This window comes from Staurois parvus, unplaced genomic scaffold, assembly GCF_062004578.1.
Source record: "Staurois parvus isolate SC_StPar_1 unplaced genomic scaffold, SC_StPar_1.0 ptg001087l, whole genome shotgun sequence".
In the NCBI taxonomy this organism is placed as follows: domain Eukaryota; kingdom Metazoa; phylum Chordata; class Amphibia; order Anura; family Ranidae; genus Staurois; species Staurois parvus.
Window position 1 is genome coordinate 294507 of NW_028318883.1, and position 20678 is coordinate 315184.

The window sequence follows — 20678 nt, forward strand, 5'->3', positions numbered from 1 at the left end:
CAGGAAGGGGTTAAATAAACCCTGTCAATGTGTTTTTTGTTCATTCTATGACTATCCAGCGTTCTACTAGATGCACATGCTTTCTGCAAGCAGCATCATTTATCTAAGCATCACTGATGACGGTTGGGAAATGTGGGGTTTACATGCCTGTGATAATGAGAAGCTAAGCAGCTAGAACCACACCAAAATGTGACACTTCTCAATTCTAAAACCCGGACAGGTTCAGCAAAGCCGATGACAGTGGGCAGACCTCTCTCCAGAGCGATCGATGAAAGATCTATGAATCTTCGGTCTCCCTTACGCTAAAGGCGGGTCAGGCAGAGGTCAGTCTGGCAGGCTGTTTACAGTGGAAATTTTTGCAATGCCTACTTGCACAGACAGGCAGACATTCTCCATCAAGTTCCCAGTGAATGCTGCACCTGAGGGATAAAATAACTTAGGAGTTGCCCTGTTAAGCTTCACACTGACTGGGAACAGGACAAGAAAAGTGGGCAAACCGGTTCTCGCCTGCGCATTACTGGGATGCTCTAACGCTCTCCTCCATGCATGAAAATGCCAGACTGCTTCCTGGAAAACAGAAACCTATAGACCTACTGAATGGGAGACAAAGTAAAGTGACCCACAGCATCCAATCGCCTTTCATTGTTCTGTTGATAAAAAGGTATAAACTGGTTGGTTTTTATGGGCTTTGAACTGACTTATTTATTTCAGGTACTTATTATTATTATATTATTATTATTATTATTATTATTATTATTATTATTAAACAGTATTTATATAGCGCCAAAAAGTTTGCTCAGCCCTGTACATTATAGTGGGGGGACAGGACATGAGACAATACAGTAACAATACAATACACGAGGGGTTCGAGGGCCCTGCTCTTTGGAGCTTACAATCTACTATAGCGCCGTCAATTTGCGCAGTGCTTTACATATATATTGTACATTCACATCAGTCCCTAACCCTCAAGGGGTGTACAATCTAAGGTCCCTAACCCTCAAGGGGTGTACAATCTAAGGTCCCTAACCCTCAAGGGGGGTACAATCTAAGGTCCCTAACCCTCAAGGAGCGTACAATCTAAGGTCCCTAACCCTCAAGGAGCGTACAATCTAAGGTCCCTAACCCTCAAGGGGCGTACAATCTAAGGTCCCTAACCCTCAAGGGGCGTACAATCTAAGGTCCCTAACCCTCAAGGGGCGTACAATCTAAGGTCCCTAACTTACATTCATACATACTAGGGTCAATTTAGACAGGAGCTAATTAACCTACCAACATGTCTTTGGAGTGTGGGAGGAAACCGAGAAAAATGGTGACGTGTTCAATAATTATTTTACCCTCTGTAAATAAAGAATGTTAAAAAAAAATAAGTCAGCAAAGAGTTGCGTATATTTCCATCCTTCTAAGCTAAAGGTATCATGGTTCAAGAAGAAAGGGGAGAGATGGAGCTTGGATTGTGATGCTATTAGATGCCTGAGTTTTTTAGAACCTGACATGTGATATGTGAGTATTCAGTTCTTGGTTTTGATTGGAATTATTTTTGAACTGAATGTATAATATACATGTTATTATTATTATACAGGATTTATATAGTGCCAGCAGTTTGCTCAGTGCTTTGTAAAGAGCTACGTAAATTGTAGACGCTATATAAATACCACAAAAAAGTAAAATAAAATCTATTTTCGTAATGAGCCATGAAGGACAGTGCTATGGTATGAAGCCCTGGCTTACCTGATTATTGGAATCTGTGAGATAGCGAACAAGAATGGGCAGTAAGTACTCAGAAAACGCCCGGGGAAACTGAGGTCGGCTCTCCTGCAGGAAGAGGGTGATTTGTGGGATCTGCTCCATCAGCTCAGTGCGCACTGTAGGCTCTGTAATGAACAAAGAGGACACAATCTCCATTACATTTTACATTACATTAAAAAAGTGACGCTGCTCTGCACAAGTGACTTGGAATGGGATCGCTAGCTGTTCCCTCATCAAGTCAGACTGAACACTATGAAGAAGAGAAGCCTGGAGGGGACAGCAGCAAAAAGACAGAAATGGCTGCACCAATATCCCCCACCATGAAAGATGCTTTAACAAGATGTATCTTGTTCTGCGTGAATTATCCTCCGCAGGAAGCCTTGTTCTCCAGCATTGCAGAAATAAAAAAAAACGAAAAAACTTCCTTTTAAAGTAAAACTATAGCTCAGCTATAACTTGTAGTGGAACCCATCTGGTCCAAAGTTTCCAGAGACAGAACCGTGCTGAAGTGCAGGATCCAACATGGCTCAAAAGGAATCTATTTGAAGACCAACCCAAGCATGCGCAGGCACCTCAATGCATCAGAACTGTCGCCAACTAGAGAAACATTTTTATTGTAGATAATGCTATTCTTAGAAATAACACATCCAACGGTTTTCAGGTAAAGTTTGTAATTAACCACTTGCCCTCCAGAGAATTTACCCCCCCCTTCCTGACCCGGCCATTTTTTGCGATACGGCGCTGCGTTACTTTGACAATTGCGCGGTCATGCAACACTGTACCCAAATGAAATGTCCTTTTTTCCCCACAAATAGAGCTTTCTTTCAGTGGTATTTGATCACCTGTGCGGTTTTTTTTGCGCTATAAAAGACTGACAATTTTGAACAAAAAAAACTATATTTTTGACTTTTTGCTATTAAACATGTCCAATAATAAAATGTAAAAAAATCTAATTTCGTCATAAATTTAGGCCAAAATGTATTCTGCGACATGTCTTTGCTAAAAAAAAAAAAAAAAATACCAATACGTGTAAATTAATTGGTTTACGTGAAAGTTATAGCGTCTACAAATGGAGGTATATATGCTGGAATTTTTTTTTTTCTACTAGTAATGGAGGCGATCAGCGACTTACTGCAGCGGGCATTCTGACATTGGGGGGAGGAAACTGACTAACTGCCACTGACATCCCCAGTGACACTAATACAGTGATCAGTGCTAATAAAAAGCACTGACACTGTACACTGGGCAGGAAGGAGTTAACATCTGGGTGCGATCAAAGGGTTAACTGTGTGCTGTGTGTGTTTTACATTGTGTGCTGTGTGTTTTACATTGTGTGCTGTGTGTTTTACATTGTGTGCTGTGTGTGTTTTACATTGTGTGCTGTGTGTGTTTTACATTGTGTGCTGTGTGTGTTTTACATTGTGTGCTGTGTGTGTTTTACATTGTGTGCTGTGTGTGTTTTACATAGTGTGCTGCGTCTGTTTTACTGTGTAGACAAACTGCTTTGTATTGCTCTGCTGTGCAGAGCAATACAAAGCAGATTGTTTGTGCTGACAGGGGAGAGATCTGTATTTTTTACATACAGACCTCTCTCCCCTGTCAGCTCCGCTGACGATCACCTGTCCCGGCCGAGAATCGGTGTTCAGGACCCGGTGATTGACATGTCGAGGAGCCAATAGCGGCGCGGGTAGACAGCACACACCCTCCACCCACAAATACAAAATCATGTATATATCTGTGATTTTGCACATTCCTGCCGCCCTGTAGTAGTACTTCTGCTATAGGGGGGTCGGGAAGCGGTTAATTATAGACAGGTTTCTGTCCCCACACAAACAAGTTTACTAAAACGTTCCGTAGGATTTAAAAGGATACATTTTTGCATGCATTTTTCTTCTGCGTTTTAAACCCCAAAAGTGCATCAAAACCTGATCAGTGTGAAAGGGCCCTAATCGTGCAGCATAGCGGTTGGGACTGATCAATCGTTCCAAAATTTGTTGACATTTAGCTACAGCAACCAATCTTGGTTTTGTCTTAAAAATCAGGAGTAAAACCAAAATATTGTAGACCGCAGTACCGACCTGAGTCTTCCGACAGGCGAACAACGATCTCCATGACTGTGAGAAAGTCATCTTCTGTACTGCTAAAGTCTCTCAGCACATCCAGCAAGCCGCGTGCAATTATCTGTCTGTATGGGAAGTATAGGAACACTGGTTAAAAGCATGTAGACAGTGGGCTTTACCATAACTGAGGTACCAATTAGGCTAGGTTCACATCTGTGCGGGTGGTGCTGCTGCAGATCCGCACGAAAATCCACGCAGTCGTACCACCCGCACAGAGAATTGCGTACCCACGGTCGGGTGCCATTAGTTCTAATGGCAAGACGCCCGCAGTGGAAAACGCAACCGTACTGGGAACCTCGGTTCCCAGTGCAGGCAGCGTGCCATTAGAATTAATGGCACCCGCCCGGGGGTCCGCATTCTTCTGTGTGGGTGGTGCGGCTGCACAGATTTTTGTGCAGATCCGCAGCGGCACCACCCGCACATATGTGAACCTAGCCTGAGACAATACAGAGTAAATTTACTCAATCTGGTGCACCTGTGCATGAGAGCCAATCAGCTTCTAACTTCAGCTTGTTTAATAAACCTGGAAGCCGATTGGTTTCTATGCAGAGCTGCACCAGATTTTGCATTCTTCAGTTTTATTAAATAACTTCCTACATGTGCTAAAGGTCCTTTGTTGGTACATATCCTAGTTAATAAGACCTAGAGGTCTACAAGCAATGTAGGTTATTGGCAAGGAATATGTGAAGCGCTGTGATAGAACAGTGGTAAGCACTAGTGGCTTGTAGAACAGGTGTCCTGGGTTCAGTTCCTGCTGCTCTGGATAACTCGGTGGCTCATATTGGGCCTCATAAACATGTAAAAATGTACGCCTTTTTAACTGGTAATCAAAACCTCTTTATAATTCTTTCAAGTATTCCTCCACCCCAAAGACTGGTAGAAAAGTCTTTAGTTGGGCACACATTTTGAGGGTTTTTTTCGGTCAATCAGCGGGCTAAACAGAAAAAAAACTCTCAGATTTCTGTATGCACACAAGCAGTGTGAATGCAGGTATCTTCTCCTCTGTGTTATTGAATTCTGACAGCGGGACATCCTCCCTGTCAGAATACACAGATCAGTGCTGCAGCCATTGGCTGCAGTGGCTGATCGAATGCTGGTTTCACCGCAGGACTGTTTGACAGAAGCTGGTCTAATGATTGGCTCCAGTTAAACAGACAACACTACACAAGGATCAAAATTCGACCTGTTCCCCTTGAACTGGCCAAATACGCTACATGATATCTAACTTTATGTTGGGGCTGGTGCAAGGGCAGACTGACAACTCATGGGGCCCCGGGCAATAGGGGATCATGGGGCCCATGTCCTTGCCCACACTCAAAAAAGCCTATAAAAAAGGTACCAGGGGCATTTCATGGGGCCCCCTACTGACCCCGGGCCCTCGGGCAGTGCCTGAGTACTCGAATGGTCAGTCCACCCCTGGGCTGGTGTATTGTATTACTTGAAGGCTTCTTCCATCTCTACTCAACAGTCCCACCCATTAAAAGCCAAGTAATGGTGCCATGCGCCTCATGGATTCTCCATACCATTATAATTTTGTATTCCAATTTTCAAAAAATTGATCTCTTTAATTGGGCCTTGTGTGGGAAGCAGAGACTTAACGTGTACCTTCACCCTCATTCTAAATATTCCCCTTGTATTACTATTTATCCCCTTGGGAAACAGAATCACTTTTATAATTTGTAAATATTTTTAGGGTTCTTATTTTCCCCCCTAAACAAGAATGATGTAGCCCCCTGAGATACTCACATCACACATCCCAGGAAGCTTTGAGGCAATCTATAAAATATGCATATTTGCTGCTGCAAGTTATCAGGAGGCCGACTGTCTCTTCCTGCCTCTTGCAGCCGGGCCCCTGATGATGAGCTTCATCAGGGGTCTGGTGACAAGAATTATGAAGGCTCCCAGTGATGTCAGGGAGGAAGATGGTGGCGAGGGGCCTGGTGTATAGCAGCAGAGCAGTGGATCACTATAAAGAGTCGCTGGATTTTCTGGGTGAGTAAATAGGTTTATTGTAAATGTAAAAGATCAGGTTCAGCGAGCGCTTAAAAATGAAAAAGCGGCTAGAACACTAAAAAAGGAAACCATAAAACATTCTATAAAACCATATAAACCATGTAGTGCAGCGCTAAAATATACGTGATCTTAATAATTAATACTTGTAACACACAATATAAATCACTATAGAATGATTATAATATTATGTAGTGATTTATATTCTGTGTTACAAGTATTAACCACTTCCTGTCCGGACACTTTTACCCCCTTCCTGTCCAGGGCAATTTTCAGCTTTCAGCGCTATCACACGTTGAATGAGAATTGCGCGGTCATACAATACTGTACCCATATGAATTTTTTACCATTTTTTTAAGACAGATAAAGCTTTATTTTGGTGGTATTTATTCACCGCTGGGATTTTTATTTTTTTTACTATGTAAATGAAAAAGTCCAAAAATTTTGAAAAAAGTGTTTTTTTAATAAAATTTTGCAAATAAATAATATTTCATCATAAATCTTGGCCAAAATGTATTCTGTTTTTTTTTAGTAAAAAAAAAAAAATCCAAATTAGTTTATAACCAAAAATTATAATTTTTAAACATTTATTTTTACATTTTTATATTATTTTTTTTTTTTTTTTTTACATACTGTCACCCTAGCAGTACAGTGTCACCATGGTGATGAAGATTTTTTTTTTTTTTTCTTTTTACACCCATATACGATGTAAAAGCAATCATTTCTCTTTCTCTCTGTCTGCATTCTTGCAGTCATTGAGAAGTACTGAGTGAGCTGTGATTGGTCATAGCTTGTCACATGGTACAAGGCTGTTGTGAATAGCCCTGTACCATGTGATCATTCACAGATTTCACACGTAGTAAGCAATGATGTCACAAGTGACATCTTGCTTACTACTTTTACACTGATTGGCCAATCAGTGATCACATGATCGGGACCTCGTACAGAGGTCCCGTCCGACGATCGGTGTTTCACTGTGTCCGGAGGACACAGCGGGCAGCGGATCGCGGTGCTGCGCACTCCCAGGGAGCGCGCACAGCTAGAAAAGGCGGGTGCCGTTTAGGAACGGCAACCTGCCCCTGGACTGCCACCGCCCTGCCGTTTATAAACAGCAGGCTGACGGCAAGTGGTTAATTATTAAGATCACATATATTTTAGCGCTGCTCTACATGGTTTATATTTTTATTGTAGATGCCACAGCAAAAAAAAAAAAGGTAACGGGGGATTAAAAAAAAATAAAATTACAGGCCAGGTACAGCTTCTCTTTCAAACACTGTATAGAAATTTCGGCACTTGGCTTCCACTGAGATGAAGGAAGCCAGCGGGTTATTATACCCACCCAAAACAGGAACGATTGGTTTTTGGTGATGTCTCCCACTACCTGCAGGGCCGCAGCATTTACCTGTTGAATATATTATCACTAAAGGCGTATTTTTCCAGGCGTGCCAGGGGTGTCAGGTTGTCCTGCCCGGGAATGTCCAGAAAAGCACTTATCCTCATGCTTTCACAGTCTGGTCCATAATCCTCGAAGCCAACTTAAAGGAGGAAAACAAAGAGATGTGTTACATTTCCCTTTAGTGCGGAGCAGACCTGTCTGGGTGTCATGTTACTCTGTGTGTGTGGGGCGCAGGGTGTCCTGTATCCACACCTATATACCAAGCGTCTGACGGCCATACTTAGGTTACACAATGATGGACACAAACCAGCCCACAGAGCTATGTAAGCTCATTTGTATCCAGCTCGGAGATAGCGATCTGCTAAGATGCTCAGCCCTGCTACAGGTTTGAAGAGCACAGCACTAATCCCTTGTAACATGAAGTGTGAGCAGAATTTTAATTCCTGCTCAAGAGGAATTACAGGAGATTTCCCTGCCCAGTTTGTCCTTCCTTTCCACCCGCCGTGAGGCACAAGTGACATGGGTTCAAGCAACATGGCTTCCTCCACTTCTTGGACCAAACTAGGGAGCCAAGAAACGAGGCTCGGTCTGCTGCAATTCCTTTGCGGATAAAGGTTTTATCTATTTTCATTTGTTTTCAGAGCCAAACGTCACTTAGGTTTCAAAAACTAAAGCAATGGCTGCCACTCTAGTAAAAAAAAAAAAAAAAAACAACAAATACAGGCGTACCTCAGTTTACGAACGCCTCGGTTTACGCAATTTTCGGTTTACGAATGAAATCCATTGAAAATAATGCCTCGCAATACGAACGGATTAATTGTTTTTCAGTGCATTTACGATTTGTTTTTTAAATCATGTTGCTGTACAGTACTATGCCTTTATAAAGAGTTTTGAACAAAGAAGACTTTTTTCTGACCTCTGAAAAAGATTAATTGGTTTTCAATGCATTTACGATTTTTTTTTTTTCATCATGTCCCTGTACAGTATTTATGCCTTTAAAGTGCATTTTATACAGGTTTTTGAACAGATAAGACTTTTTTTTTTTTTTACTTTTTTCTAACCTCCGGAACAGATTAATTGGTTTTCAATGCATTTACAAATTATTTTTTTTTATCATGTCCCTGTACAGTATTTATGCCGTTAACGTGCACTTTATAAAGAGTTTTGAACAGATAGACTTTTTTTTACTTTTTTCTGACCCCCGGAATGGATTTATTGGTTTTCAATGCATTTACAAATTTATTTTTTTTTATCATGTCCCTGTACAGTATTTATGCCTTTAAAGTGCACTTTATAAAGAGTTTTGAACAGTTAAGACTTTTTGTCTTACTTTTTTCTGACCTCCGGAACAGATTAATTAGTTTTCAATGCATTTACAAATTAATTTTTAATTATGTTCCTGTACAGTATTTATGCCTTTAAAGTGCATTTTATAAAGAGTTTAACAGATAAGACTTTTTTGACTTTTTTCTGACCTCCGGAACGAATTGATTTTCAATGCATTTATGATTTTTTTTTAATCATGTCCCCATACAGTATTTATGCCTTTAAAGTGCATTTTATACAGGCTTTTGAACAGATAAGACTTTTTTTTTTTTTTTAGTTTTTTCTAACCTCCGGAACAGATTAATTGGTTTTCAATGCATTTACAAATTATTTTTTTTATCATGTCCCTATACAGTATTTATGCTGGTAACGTGCACTTTATAAAGAGTTTTGAACAGTTAAGACTTTTTTTCTTACTTTTTTCTGACCTCCAGAACGGATTAATTAGTTTTCAATGCATTTACAAATTAATTTTTAATCATGTTCCTGTACAGTATTTATGCCTTTAAAGTGCACTTTATAAAGAGTTTGTTAACAGATAAGACTTTTTTCTGACCTCCGGAACGAATTGATTTTCAATGCATTTACGATTTTTTTTTTTAATCATGTCCCCGTACAGTATTTATGCCTTTAAAGTGCACTTTATAAAGAGTTTTGAACAGATAAGACTTTTTTTTACTTTTTTCTGACCTCCGGAATGGATTAATTGGTTTTCAATGCATTTATGATTTTTTTTTTATCATGTCCCCCCCGTACAGTATTTATGCCGTTAACGTGTACTTTATAGAGAGTTTTGAACAGATAAAATATTTTTTTTTCTTTTTTCTGACATCCGGAACGGATTAATTGGCTTTCAATGCATTCCTATGGGAAACCGCGTTTTGGATTACAAATTTTTCGCAATACGAAAAGTCCCGCTGAACGAATTAAATTCGTAAACCGAGGTACGCCTCTAAAGTTTTAAAGTAATAAAGTTCTAAAAAGGATAGATTTTGACTAGAATGGCAATGTTTTATGTAGTCAAGTAGGGGGAGATCTGAATTGCTGTCTGTGTCTTTGTTGGACTGTCTAGTGATATGAGTGTAAAGCCAGCCATAGATGGATCAAATCTTGTCCGGTTCTGCAGGGACAGGCCGAGATTCAATCCATCTATAGGTAGGCTGGTTGTACAATCATCCTGTCAGATTTTTTTGGGTTGTGATTACTGCCAGCGGCTACAGCGTCTAGCAGTAATCATTGTGTTTTGCTGGCCGGGAGAACACAATATCTCCAGGGGTGGGATTCCACCATCAACACTAAGGACCAATTCACACTATATACGATGACAGACGTTTTACCGCATGGTTAAATATCTGTCACCGCAATGACACAAAGAAAACGATTGTTTCCTATGTGTCCCATTCACACTGCAATGCAGCCTAGCGCTGAGCAGCAGCATGCTACGGTAACATGCAGACGTGCTGCATTTTATTACAGCGCATTGGCCCAAATCACACTGTAATGTCGGGCAGCACAGCGCAGCGCACTGCCCGACATTGCAGTGAATGAAGTGTATGTTTTGTACATTTCACATAAAGCTTTTACAAAATGAAACAAAAAAAAAGAAGGGAGCAGCATGATGCAATGAATGCGCTAGTGCAGTGACAACGCAGAGAGGTCAATCGCTCCACCTGCTCTGCATTGTGCTGTGAATACACCCTCACTGTGTTGATGAGGGAAGCAAGTGATTTTCTTTCCTGCAACCTGTGGTTGCTTGCCTTAGCACTTGTTTACACTAGTGGGTTTGGGGGGGCAGTAAAACCACACAGCTGCATTTTTACATGGAAAGACAGTGGCTGGGGGTGTACGTACAGCAGTAATGATACCCTTTTTGCATTTGGCAGGCACTACCACCTGCTGAATGCAACCCATTCAAGTGAATGGAGCCACACTGCAGCCGTCCCGGAACAGCATGCAATGCACACAGTTGCGGCGTAGCAGTCTGGCGTTTAGGGAGTTAAAACAGGTGGCCCTTTGCACTAATCAGTGTGATGCCCTTTGAACAGGCGTTTTACAAAAACCGTTTTACTTGACTTTTCCTGGCATAATCATTTTTTTACTGCGCAGTTCACGGCTCCAACCTTCATGGTGAATGATTAACCCCTATAGATTCCTACATGTGATCTTAGAAGGAAATGACATCAGAGGACGATAATACTTGTGTCAATAGAAACACAAGGAGATCAGCCTGCAGATGGTTCCAACTTTCCCAAAGTAAACACAACAAGAAATCACAGTAGATTGAATGCGTAATAACAAACACATGGCCTAATATACAGTATATGCAATAATGAGCGAATGAAAGTGAACTGAGGGCAAGAAAAAGCCTGTTTTTAGGTATTAGTGTGCTTTTTGACGTGCTGACTGCACAGGTTTTTCTTCTGATAGTAAAGAAGAGGGAGCATATATGAGCCCTGGATGGCTTTCTTAGAAAGGGAAACAATGCAGTGTAGCAAACTGTAGAGAAAGAAACTCAGAATGAACAAGGTGCTTGCAGCCAAATCCCACCGTAGCTCCCGTATTATTGGCTGCCCTCTGTGTGCCTGACTTCTCTCCACTGGCTGTGGTGTTGTTCTGCAGCTTCTCCTACCTCCGTCTGTTAATACATTGGAGATGATGTACTAAAGGCAAATAGACAGTGTACTTTGCAGCTGCACCGATTTCCCCCAGAGCTTACTGAATGTGGTGAAGCTTTACTTTGTAACGAATACTCAATCGGGTGCAAGGCAAATAAACAAAACATCATTTCCGCTTGCACGATTGGATGATGGAAATCAGCCAAGCTTACCCGAATTCATAAAGCGGCTGAATGTAACCACACTGCACTGCGTTCTTTACTGGTCTCAATGGCCAGGAAATCTGTCAACGGGGACGCAGAAGTAACGTCACTTCCGGGTCAGGACGTGTTCACTCTCCTCCCTCCCCTCTAGCTGAACTGGTCCTGGGCCTGCAGATGGGCAAGCAGAGCCCGGTTGACATGGGGGGGACGGGGGTCAAGGCTGGCACTATGGGCTGTGTGAAAACAATCGGGCAGCAGCACGGCCACCCGAATGCTTTCAACTGACAGGCGAGTCCTACTCCTTGCCCGCAGCAGGGCTAAAGGTTGAAAGAAAAAAAAAATACCTGCCTGGCGCCTCGAACTACATGTCCCAGGCGTTGGGTGATATACATTCAACATCCCTGTGCAACTGCCACAGTCTATTCACCTTTAGTAAATCAACCTCTAGGTCTGCCGTGCTACGTGATCTGCCTAGATCAATACAAGGGCACATAGAAAACAATTGCTCTCTGTGTGCCCTATTTACACCGTATATCTACAGTGGTGTGAGCTCACCGCATGTCACCGCAGCGGGTCACAACACAACGTGGTGCAAAGGGCTGAAGTAAATGTCATTTTGTTACAATTCAAGAAAGTTAAAAAAAAAACAAAAAACAGAAAGAAGTGACAAGGCATTGCGCTATGTACACCAGCACCCACACACGTTAGATCAGGGCTTAAAATTTCCACTCACCTGCTTGCATTTGGCGAGTGGAAATAACGTGGGGGCGAGTGTTATTGTTGGCTACTCCTTGCCCGTTACTGACCGCTCCTGCACCTTCTATCACTCTCTTTTCTTTTACCTATCAGCTTTACTGTATGAGGTTCTCCCACCTCCCCCGGTACTTGTGTCCTGTGACACCCAACCTGGGCAAGGTAGGGTGGGGCAACTGGTGGAGAGTAAGGTTTGTGCCTGGCTAGTAGGTCTAGACTTGAAATTATAAGTCCTGCGTTAGATGACAAGTCGGTGTGAGCGAGCCCGTACTCTGCGATTCTATGATAGTGTTGGCTCTACATCTGGATAGCTGTGCAAACAATGTAAAAGCTCTGACAACTAAACATGCATCCCTGACCTAGGTGATGAAGGAAACTTCTGTTTTGCTCAAGTGCTCACTGGTGTAATTTGTGTAGGTGCCGGGGTGGTCGGATGTGCTGTTACGGCGCATCCAACTGTTTGTTTTTTTTCTGTTTAACTTTATTAAAGTGGTGGGGTGACATGCAATGCTGTACGTTGCACTACATGAACAAGGCACATAAACTACAATTGCACCCTTGTGTTGATCAACACATCTCGATGGATATCTCCGGCATTTGATATAGTTTACCACCCTGTTCCTCTTCAAATAAAAACTCCCTTGGCCTCTGTGACTCTGCAGGTTCCCCTCTTACCTATCTCACCCCACCTTCAGTGTCACTTACAACTTTCCTTCCTGCTCTCTTCTTCCTCTTTCAATATGGGTCCCCCAAGTTTCCATTCTCAGACCTCTTCTGTTCTCTATCTACACCTTCCTCTGGATCACCTGATAGACTGCCATAGCTGCAACTACCATTTCTATGCTGATGACACCACAACTCTGTCTTGAGCTACATCACCAACCTCATCGTCCTCCCTGCTCCTTCTAAGACCTCCTGCTCTGTAGCTCCCTTGTCACCTCCTCCCATGTTTGCCTCCAAGACTTCTTCAGAGCCTCTCCCATCCTCTGGAACCCCCTACACCACAGGTGTCAAACTGGCGGCCCTCCAGCTGTTGCCGAACTACAAGTCCCATGAGGCATTGCAATATTGACAGTTCCAAGCATGACTCCCAAAGACAGAGGCACGATGGGACTTGCAGTTTGGCAACAGCTGGAGGGCAGCATTAGATCGATGCTGCATCTACATAGGTAAGTATGTTTGTTTTTTGTATCCCATACTTCTCTTTTAAAGTTCTATTTCACAAGAGTTGAAAAAAAAAGTAGTGGTTAGTTAATAGGACTTGAAGTACAGGTACTGGAGGAAGTAAACGTCAAGTAAAGGAGGAAGTGGAGGCGTACGATGACGTACGGCCCCCGCAATGCAGACTTACAGTCATCCAGATCATCTTGTAGGTCCACAAAGTAGAGAGGAATCCCTGAGAGGAAACACAGCAGGAAGTCAGCAAGACAGAACATTGACATGTAGAGGACAAGGAACACAAATAACATTTAAAGGAACAGTCAGTTCTATCTTCATGTCTATTAAAATACAAACGACAGGATGGAGATCCTCCCTGCGAGGAGCAGGCGTAAAGCTCTTCAACGACAATGTGCCCATTTTATAGGCAAAATCATGTTGGGGGTATTTTGGGAGGCAGACATTCCACACACAAAATTCAGGCAAAATTGGAGAACATCAAACTCAGAGGACCCCTTCCTTTCTGTCACCATGAAAAGACTCACCCTTGAAGTGACAGTACACTCTGTTGTGTTGTTACTCTTTAGGATGCGAGTGCTGTGACTTACACTGGCTGCTGCTTCTTCTAATGCACGGGTGTCAGTGGCCCTCCAGCTGCTGCAAAACTACAAGTCCCATCATGCCTCTGGCTTTGGGAGTCATGCTTGTATTTGCCAATCTTGCAATGCCTCATGGGACTTGTAGTTCGGCAACAGCTGGAGGGCCGCCAGCTTGACACCATTATTTATTTATTTATTTCACGTACTTATATAGCGCCGTCAATTTACACAGCACTTTACATATATATAAATATACACATATAATGTACATTCAGATCAGTTCCTAACCCTCAAGGGGCGTACAATCTAAGGTCCCTAACCTTCATACATACACACACTAGGGACAATTTAGACAGGAGCCAATTAACCTCCCAGCATGCCTTTGGAGTGTGGGAGGAAACCCAAGCAGGCACAGGGAGAACATGCAAACTTCAGGCAGGTGGTGCCGTGGTTGGGATTCAAACCAATGACCCTAGTACTGCCAGGCGGAAATGCTAACCATTTACCACTGTGCTGCTCACGTGTTCTTCTGTTTCTGGTTTTCCACCCCCCTTTTCACTCCCTCAGTTTATGCTGTAGGGGTGGCCCCTTGGCTTGCAGGGTCCTATGGAGCCCCCACAAGAGCCACCCTTTTATGGGAAGAATACTACAAGATGACATCATGACCTGGCAAAAGACATGCCTCGGGCAAGTGATTGAAAGCAGCTTGCAAGGGCCGTGCATGCGCAATGGTGCTATGAATTATGGGATATGTAGTATGGAGGAAGGGGATCAGTGTGCAGCTATGAGTACGCACTCCCCAACCAGAAATACAAGGAAGGGATATTGTGATACCTTCAGATATATGGATGGTGGCTGTGCTGGTTGTCACTTCACATATTAAGGTGGACAGGGATTTTTTTTTTTAAAAGCAGTACCCCAGGTAAAGGTAACAAGATAAATAATGAATTGAAAGGATAAAATAACATATCCAGCCTTCACTGCAATATTCAGCTTCAATCCAGTGACTTCCCCTGCAGTACTGTTTTCTGCCCTTAGATGTCTTCAGTCTGATGGCCGGCATAATTCAACCCACTTCCTCTGAGCTCTGATCTTCCTGGGCCCGCCCCCAGCCTGTGACTGGACAGTGAGAAGAGAAGCAGCAGACTGATGAGCTCATCTCCCTGATAAACAATCTGCTCTCTCCTATCAGCATGCATTTGTCAGTACATGAAGTATCCTTGTGCTGCTTTTAACTCTCAAACTCCAGCCCTGCTGTACAGACTACAGGAAGCTGATCCAGGGTAAATCCAGGTACTTACTCTGTTTGCATATAAAAAAAACACATTTAAAGGTGTATTCATATGTACAGAGCAATAATCCGACTCCCCTGTATCAGCCAGCACAGCTGCAGGGGAGAGGAGGGAGCGGCAACATTGGATGGGCCATTGAAGCCTATGGGTGATGTCACCGTTCCAGGCTTCACCAACCATTGGTCGGAGCGCTCTCTACTCTCCCCTGCAGTCACCACTGGTTGACAGTACGGATCACATGATCGGACCACCGGCCTGAAAATAGGTCAGTATATGCATCTTTCTTACACCGGTTAGTAAGTATGGGTGTTAGGAGGGGGGAGGGGACATTTTTTAAGACTAGTTAGGGTTAAGCTGGAATTCCATTTTATTGTTTCGCTTTCACACAAGGTGTATGGCTCATCCACAGGAGCAGCCAGGGGGTGGTAAAATCAGGCAGCTGAGCACTGGCTTTACCGTCCTCCAACCTAACAAGGACATGCAGCCACTCAGGGCTATACACATACCACAGCTAAAATGTAACAGCATGTTGTTTTCGGCTGACCCTGAAATGTGACCATGCCGCAACCCCCAAGCCCCCCCCCCCCCCCCCCCCGCATCCACATGCAGAGCAAGCTGTGGATGCCCAATGGTAGACTATGCCTGAAGGTGACATATCACCTCCTCACCACCTGCGAAAGGCCCTCTGAAAAGCTATCCATGGTGGATCACTTTTCAGAGAAGCAGCTATGACAGACGCATGTGTGAACAAACCCTTAATGGATGCACAAGTGTGAGGGGGCACTTATGCTCTTTTTTTTTTTTGCCAACACATTTTTGCTTTGTCTTTATGAAGAACACAACAACATTAAAATGCACCTGAGGCTTTTTTTTTTAAGAGGAGAACAGAGTGCTGAGAGGTTAGAACCCTGTGTCCCCGCCAAGGATATTTACTCTATGTTGGTACTGGTGACCACAGTCACCCAGATACAACGTGAGGGACCACCTAAAAGTTGTCACCAGAACAGGAATCAAGGAGAAGTTTTCTATTGAGGGCCCCTGTTCTGGTGACAACTTCCTAAGACAGGGTTTCTGTTACTGTGGCATGAGGGGTGACTGGCAATGACTTATGAGCACACACTTCCCCACCAGGAAGTTCAGGGAAGTGGCACACACAGCTGTAAACAGACCAAAATGTGTTTCTGAACTTGGTGGCAGGAATCATGTATTGTGCTGTGCAGATTACAGCTGAATTCCAGCAATGGCTAGGAATTTGTACATAGCTGCATTGATCCAGCTTGCAACAATGGAAGTATGAATGTGCTATACTGCTGGGATCCCTGGAATTATTAGGCACCACCCCTCCAGCCATCTCCACTAGCTTCCAGGTCCTGTGCCAAGTGATTGCCCTGATGTCTACTGAACACAGGAAGTCACAGGGGCGGACTGACAACTCATGGGGCCCCCGGGCAATAGGGGATCATGGGGCCCCTGTGTCCTTGCCCAAACTCAAAAAAGCCTATGAAAAAGGTAACAGGGGCAACTTATGGGGCCCCCTACTGACCCCGGGCCCTTGGGCAGTGACCAAGTTTCCAAATGGTCAGTCCGCCCCTGGGAAGTCATCATCTCAGCATGGGCACCATTCAGAGAACACTCAATAAAATTTTCTCTGATTGGATGAAATGGAGATGGATGACCACCCCACCTCATCCAATCAGAGGACGCTTTGCATTCACTTAGAAAAGGCTAAGTGTTCCCTGAATGGCGACCCTGCTGAGTGAGTGGCCTCCTGTGTTCACAATACAGCAGGGGGACCCAGAAGCTAGTGGAGATGCCTGGAGTAGCGGTCAGTGATTTCCAGCTTCCAGGGACATTGGCCAGGTACGGTATATACACAGTTACATTGTTCCACGCTGGGCCAGGAATACTGTGTACAAATACCCAGAGCTGGAATTCACCTTTAACCTATATCAGTAGATTTCTGCTTAAAAAGGAGACATTTTCTTAGCACTGTAAGAACCTCCACATGTACAGAATGCAATGAGCACACCAGGCCAAAGATCTAGGATTGCAAAGTCTTTTAATATTTGTATTATTGCAGAACAGGAGAACATAAGATGACCAACGCGTTTCGGGGAGAAAAAAATTTTGTAAATTGATCGGCCTGCTAATACGTTGAATCCTGCCTGCACCATCTTCTACTACATTGCACATGTCCAACAATAGGTCTACCCCAGCACTGCACATGTGCCCACGCCGTCCAGTCCTCTACAGCCCCAGCATGGTGTCATCACTTCTCTTCTGGACCCTGAGTGCACCCTGCCACTGGACAGCCAATAGGAAATGTCCATGTCACACAGGCAGTGATGATGTCACCTGTCGGATGTGCGCAGAAGAGGAGAGAACGCTCAGGGCGGGAACATCACCTGACCAGCGATTTGTTAAGAGGGCGATGGGAGAGAAGGGGGTCTGTGTTTTGTGAGCTGGGCTCTAACCTTCTGCCATGGGCTGTAAACACATACAGTATGTGGAGGTAGAGAGCGGGATGTCATCCTGTGCGTCCATATATACAGGTCTACAGTCTGTGCTGGGAACAAGAACAACTGTGTCTGCACTGTCAGCAATACCACAGAAGGCTCATACACTGCACCCAGGGCCACTGCCCCTCCTGTCCACCCCATATCCTCCCCCCTTCCCCACTGCACCCAGGGCGGTTGCCCCTTCTGTCCACCCCATATCCTCCCCCCTTCCCCACTGCACCCAGGGCCACTGCCCCTCCTGTCCACCCCATATCCTCCCCCCTTCCCCACTGCACCCAGGGCGGCTGCCCCTCCTGTCCACCCCATATCCTGCCCCATTCCCCACTGCACCCAGGGCCACTGCCCCTTCTGTCCACCCCATAGCCTGCCCCATTCCCCACTGCACCCAGGGAAACTGCCCCTCCTGTCCACCCCATATCCTGCCCCATTCCCCACTGCACCCAGGGAAACTGCCCCTCCTGTCCACCCCATATCCTGCCCCATTCCCCACTGCACCCAGGGCCACTGCCCCTCCTGTCCACCCCATATCCTGCCCCATTCCCCACTGCACCCAGGGAAACTGCCCCTCCTGTCCACCCCATATCCTCCCCCATTCTCCACTGCACCCAGGGCGGCTGCCCCTCCTGTCCACCCCATATCCTCCTCCATTCCCCACTGCACCCAGGGCGGCTGCCCCTCCTCTCCACCCCATATCCTCCCCCATTCCCCACTGCACCCAGGGAAACTGCCCCTCCTGTCCACCCCATATCCTGCCCCATTCCCCACTGCACCCAGGGCGGCTGCCCCTCCTGTCCACCCCATATCCTCCCCCCTTCCCCACTGCACCCAGGGCGGCTGCCCCTCCTGTCCACCCAATATCCTGCCCCATTCCCCACTGCACCCAGGGCCACTGCCCCTCCTGTCCACCCCATATCCTCCCCCCTTCCCCACTGCACCCAGGGCGGTTGCCCCTTCTGTCCACCCCATAGCCTGCCCCATTCCCCACTGCACCCAGGGCAACTGCCCCCCCTGTCCACCCCATATCCCCCCCCCTTCCCCACTGCACCCAGGGCAACTGCCCCCCTGTCCACCCCATATCCCCCCCCTTCCCCACTGCACCCAGGACAGCTGCCCCTCCTGTCCACCCCACATCCTCCCCCATTCCCCACTGCACCCAGGGCAGCTGCCCCTCCTGTCCACCCCATATCCTCCCCCATTCCCCACTGCACCCAGGGCGGCTGCCTCCTGCCCACCCCATGTTCCCCTCCACTGCCCCTCCTGCCCACCCCATGTTCCCCTCCAGCGCACCTCCTGCCCACCCCATGTTCCCCTCCACTGCCCCTCCTGACCACCCCATGTTCCCCTCCACTGCCCCTCCTGACCACCTCATGCCTCCACTTCCCCACTGCACCTGCCCCTCCTACCCATCCCATGTTCTCCACCCCTTCCCCCCACTGCACCTAGGGCGGTTGCCCCCCCTGCATGTTCTCCCCCACTGCCCTCTTGCCCACCCTATGTTCTCCCCCACTGCCCCCTCCTGCCTACCCCATGTTCTCCCTCACTGCCCCTCCTGCCCACCCCATGTTCTCCCCCACTGCCCCTCCTGCCCACCCTATGTTCCCCCCACTGCCCCCTCCTGCCTACCCCATGTTCTCCCTCACTGCCCCTCCTGCCCACCCCATGTTCTCCCTCACTGCCCCTCCTGCCCACCCCATGTTCTCCCCCACTGCCCCTCCTGCCCACCCCATGTTCTCCCTCACTGCCCCTCCTGCCCACCCCATGTTCTCCCCCACTGCCCCTCCTGCCCACCCTATGTTCCCCCCCCCACTGCCCCCTCCTGCCTACCCCATGTTCCCCCCACTGCCCCCTCCTGCCTACCCCATGTTCCCCCCACTTCCCCCTCATTGCCCTGGCTGTCACCTGACAGCTCGCAGTCACATAGCTATCACCCACATCATGTGATCACTGTGACAGCCAATGGCATGAAGGGGCAGCCAATGTAATGCCATTACAAAATCTTAAAGGGCCCATAGTAGGGGTTTTAAAATTACAACAGCGGGTTTGCAAGCACCCAATAGGCAACGGCAGAGGAGATGAGCCGTACACGACCCGTCCTCCATGACATCCTACCATCAGTACCACCCCCCAATACTGACAATGGGGGGGGGGGAAGAGCAGGGCCCAGGGTTGGCTCCATACACCACCACGGCACATGACTGCGCTATACACACTATGAGGAGATGACATTACAGGTGTGAAGACACAACGAGCCCTGTACAACGCCATGGAATAGGTCAGCGCCATAATGAGTCCCATTGTGATTGTACAGAACATCATCTCCTTCTGGATACACAGCTTACTGTACACGGGCTGCAGTCCATGTGTACTCCCCGGACACAACAACGGGCCCCTGAAGGAAACACACCAATGACAGACAAAGAGGAAGGGGCCCCGCACCCAGCACCGCACACAGCCGGCCCCGCACCCACCTCCACCACAACACGGGGCCCCAACACACCGCCCACAGCGCCCCATACACCTCACACTCCGCTCACTCTGCACTTACCGGCCATCTTGAGGGCTGAGCCGGGAGGACGGAAGCGCGCACCCTGCGCCCAGGCGCGTCCCCGAAGCTCGCCCCGTCGGCTGCGCGCTCTGGCTGAGGGGCTGCGGGGCCGAGGGGACGCGCTGGGAGTATTCCCGTCACGTAGCGCGCTCGCCCCCTGGCGGGGATTGCAGGGTTCCTAGGCCAGCGGCTGCAGGGGATTGGCTGCTTCCAGTTCAAGAAGACTGTTGTTGTCTTTCTTCGGTTCAAAGAATCAAATGAAACATTGTTGTTGTTTAAATATCCTGACGGTGCTGCGATGTTCTCTGCGATCCACGAAAAAAAACGATTTTTTGACTGTTTTTCTTTTAGGGTTAAAAAAAAGAAGCAGAATACATTTTATATATATAGCAAGCG

The 20678-nt window shown here is 46.2% G+C and overlaps 1 protein-coding gene across 1 annotated transcript in view; it reads right to left on the reverse strand.

The window, feature by feature from the left end:
* LOC149440417 (serine/threonine-protein phosphatase 4 regulatory subunit 1-like) overlaps nt 1-20398 on the reverse strand; it is a 57928-nt gene extending 37530 nt beyond the window's left edge. Inside the window, exons 1-5 of the mRNA XM_089658631.1 lie at nt 20283-20398; nt 13521-13565; nt 7279-7411; nt 3825-3931; nt 1729-1871 (exon numbers count right to left, since the gene is read on the reverse strand). Coding sequence (XP_089514757.1) covers nt 1729-1871; nt 3825-3931; nt 7279-7411; nt 13521-13565; nt 20283-20289 — 435 coding nt within the window. The 5' untranslated portion in view covers nt 20290-20398. The remainder of the gene's footprint in view (nt 1-1728; nt 1872-3824; nt 3932-7278; nt 7412-13520; nt 13566-20282) is intronic.
* Nucleotides 20399-20678: the final 280 nt, after the last annotated feature.